Below are 3,469 nucleotides of genomic sequence, written 5' to 3'. Positions count from 1 at the left end.
AAAACCTCCAAACAATCCAAGCAAAAAAAAAAACGGCAACTTGTCTGAGTCATGAATAATTTGCCGAGCCAGTTTGTGTTGAGAAGAAGCTCTTGAGGTGTGAATCAGTCTAAGCTCTGCTATAGTACAGGAGGCTCAACGCTCAGAGACCGACATCAATAGATACTGATCCACCACCACCACAGTGAGACACACATAGAGAGAGAGAGAGAGAATGATGGATGACTGGAGAGATAAAGTGAGAGAAAGAGAAAAAGTACGAGATGATGGAGAATGGGGAAAGGAAAGGAGTAGAAATCTTTATTCCAACACAACACAGATATCTGAATGTTTTGACATTCATTCATATCACATACTAAAAGCATGCAAATCAAACATGATATAAAAGTGGACCCTATTTAATTTTTCAAGTTGTGTTGTAAATGTTTCATCAGTGCATGTTATTCTAAAGAAAATATTAGATCAAAATCTAATGACATTCTCTGCTTATGAAATGACCTTTTTATTTCTTCTGACGTAACCAAAGCCATATGGGTGTAGTAAAATATTATTAACCAATAATATAATAGCCTTTTTTTCACAATCCGATCAAACCCCCAAGTGTACCCTGCACTAATATCCAGAAATATGCCACATTATGGAGGTCGAATGTGTTGTCAGTGCTTTATGTTGTTTAGCACATAAAACAATCATATACAGCTCACACATGAATAAAACACAGCAGAACCCAGTCCAGGGTGGGCATCTACATGACAGGTGTCATATTCTGTCTTCTGTTCTAATATGCAGTTTAATTTACCTGCAGACTCAACAACACAAAGCTCAAGATCTCACTGGAGACCCCAAAGCTATAGAGTAGGGCTGGGTGGTTTGATGGTACACACATCATATGTATTTTACAAAGACTGGTAGATTTTTATGACAGGCTGGTACCAAGGCTCACAAAGGCTGCATTTATATAATCAAAAATACATATAATATAAAACAGTAATATTTTCTAATATTATTACAGTTTAAAATAACTGTTTTCTGTTTGAATATGTTTTAAAATGTCATTTATTTCTTTGATGCAAAGCTGAATTTTCAGCATCATTACTCCAGTCTTTAGTGTCACATTCATTCTAATATCATTCTAATATGCTGATTTTGATTTATGCTGATTTTGACATTTCCTATTATCATCAATGTTGAAAACAGTTATGCTGCTTCATATTTTTGTGGAAACCATGATACTTTTTTTCAGGATCCTTTGATGAATAAAAACGTACAAAGAACAGCATTTATTTGAAATAGAAATCACTTGTTGTAACATTAGAAATATTTGTGATTAATGTAATGCATCCTTTATTAAAAAAAAAAACAATTATATATATATATATATATATATATATACACACACACACACACACACACACACACAACACACACAGTATATATGGGGGACATGGTTAAAAGGCAAACTTAAAATAAAGTTGCTTCATTTTCTTTTTTATTAAACAGTGGTTTACTTAACATAGGCTCTGTGTCTTTAAATAAATTCAATTGAAATTACAATTTTCTTAAGGATAAAAAACATGTAAATTGCACAAGGCAGTTTTTATATTAACTTCTAAATCTAATTATAAAATTGTGTTTCTACTCCAATTCGTTGTTAAAATTTAATTATTTACACAGTGGCTGGCATAACTTGTTTTCATGACAAATTTATTTAAATATACATTAAATAATTAAGACATTACTAACAGGTTAAGTAAAATATATAGGCTAATACAGTGCATATATTTAGCAAAATGCTCTTTTCTAGAGTTAATTTCTCTAGTAAACAAACAAGCTTTGGACACTGATTGAGCTAAATGTAAAGGTAATGTTCACAAGCTGTTTTATTGACGTCTTTCTGTGGTTGGAACACTGTTTGAGCGTTTACATGAGACATGAGATATTCATTCATGCTTATTTTGTGTTATAACTAGTAGTAAAGAGGAAGGGATGATCGTGTTCATTTATATATGTGTGTGTGTGGCTCCTCACCTCTCTCTCAAGTCATCCAGGCAGCGTTGTAGATGCACTTCTCCTGCAGTGACCAGGACATGCTCTCCTGTCTCCTGAATCAACACTTCGGCACACGGGTCGGCCTGGTTCAGTAACCTCATCCCACGCACCAGCTTCGGCATCTCACCTGCACATGCACACACACACACATTTGTGTGAACATTTGAGTCTAGATTTTGTTTTGTGAAGCTGTCAATGTGATGCAGCTTTGTTAAGAAGCTGATGAAGGATGGAGCAGTGTAAACTATATCGACCCGACTGCAAACATGTGTCAGTGCACAAAACACTGTTAGTCATTTCACAAACAGGGAGTAGTTTTAAAAAAATGTCCCATTTAAGGTTCAAAGAGTCATAACGGGTCATAAAAACTAAATTATGACTGCTTTGGGTGCAAAAACCTAACCTTGGAGGAGGAAAAAGATAAAAAAATGTATGATATAACCCTTTAAAACAACATCACATTCTCTCCTTATATAAAAGTGCTGTCTGACATCAAAGTAAGTTTCTGTTCATAATGTAGTGACAGCAGTAACACTATGACTATGAGAGCGCTTCTAATAAAGAGCGTTTTCACCAGCAATGGCCTCTCCTGACCTAAAGGCAAGCTGAAGTTACGGTTATGAAACTAAACCCTGAAACAGCGCTCTGGGACAGTGAACGCCCTCACAATGAGCTCTTGTGTTTGTGTGTGATCGTGCAATCCAGATCAGACAGTTCTTTGGTGTGCTAAACTGGGAAACATTTAACTTCCTCATTACAGCTGTGCTCTTGACTAATGCGTCCCACATGAGCGAATGTGATGTTTTGAGAAGCACGGGGTTTCCGTGCCATCTCTGACACTGCTAATGAGAATCACAACACCACCGCTGAGTGAACCTGGAGACGTCACCATTAAAACACCTTTTTTGAGGGATAACTGCACCTTAGAGACCCATGAGACATGACGATTTAATCTGTACGCTCATGCATCTTTTTATGGTTAGTCACTGCTCTGTATCTGTGTGACTTGTGAGCTGTGAACTACCTACATAGGCAATATATTATAAAGGCATCACAGGTATGCTAAATAATGCAAAACCTGTTCCAAAAGACAGACAGCATAATAATATTGCCTTCTAAGATACCTAATTTGGGGAAGATTGTAAGGTAGTATTGCATGTATCTTTCATGGAGAAGTCAATGCCATAATGTACTGAAACGCATTTTACGGAGGACGAGGACTGTTTCCTGGGAGAGTAGCCTACAAAGCCAGTGTTCCGGTGAATTCAGTTCCCCTGTTTCCCCTTCGGTGCGCATGCTGACCCTATACAGTCTATGATGCTGATAAATAATGCTGACTCACAGCCTGTAAGTACGTTTTCATATTTAAAGGATTTGCCACTGACGATTCAAACGCGAGTTTTGAGCAGTGTAGAGTAGC

At 36.6% G+C, this 3,469-nt stretch overlaps 1 protein-coding gene across 1 annotated transcript in view; it reads right to left on the bottom strand.

Moving 5' to 3' along the window:
* Positions 1-3,469, bottom strand: part of LOC107709500 (elongation factor-like GTPase 1) — a 115,819-nt gene that overhangs the window by 26,253 nt on the left and 86,097 nt on the right. The window contains 1 exon segment of the mRNA XM_016513992.1: positions 2,029-2,176. Coding sequence (XP_016369478.1) covers positions 2,029-2,176 — 148 coding nt within the window.

The sequence above is a fragment of the Sinocyclocheilus rhinocerous genome, unplaced genomic scaffold (assembly GCF_001515625.1).
Source record: "Sinocyclocheilus rhinocerous isolate Xijiao unplaced genomic scaffold, SAMN03320098_v1.1 scaffold1467, whole genome shotgun sequence".
Taxonomy (NCBI): domain Eukaryota; kingdom Metazoa; phylum Chordata; class Actinopteri; order Cypriniformes; family Cyprinidae; genus Sinocyclocheilus; species Sinocyclocheilus rhinocerous.
Note: the sequence above shows the minus strand (reverse complement) of the source record. Positions and strands in the feature narration are given on the sequence as shown.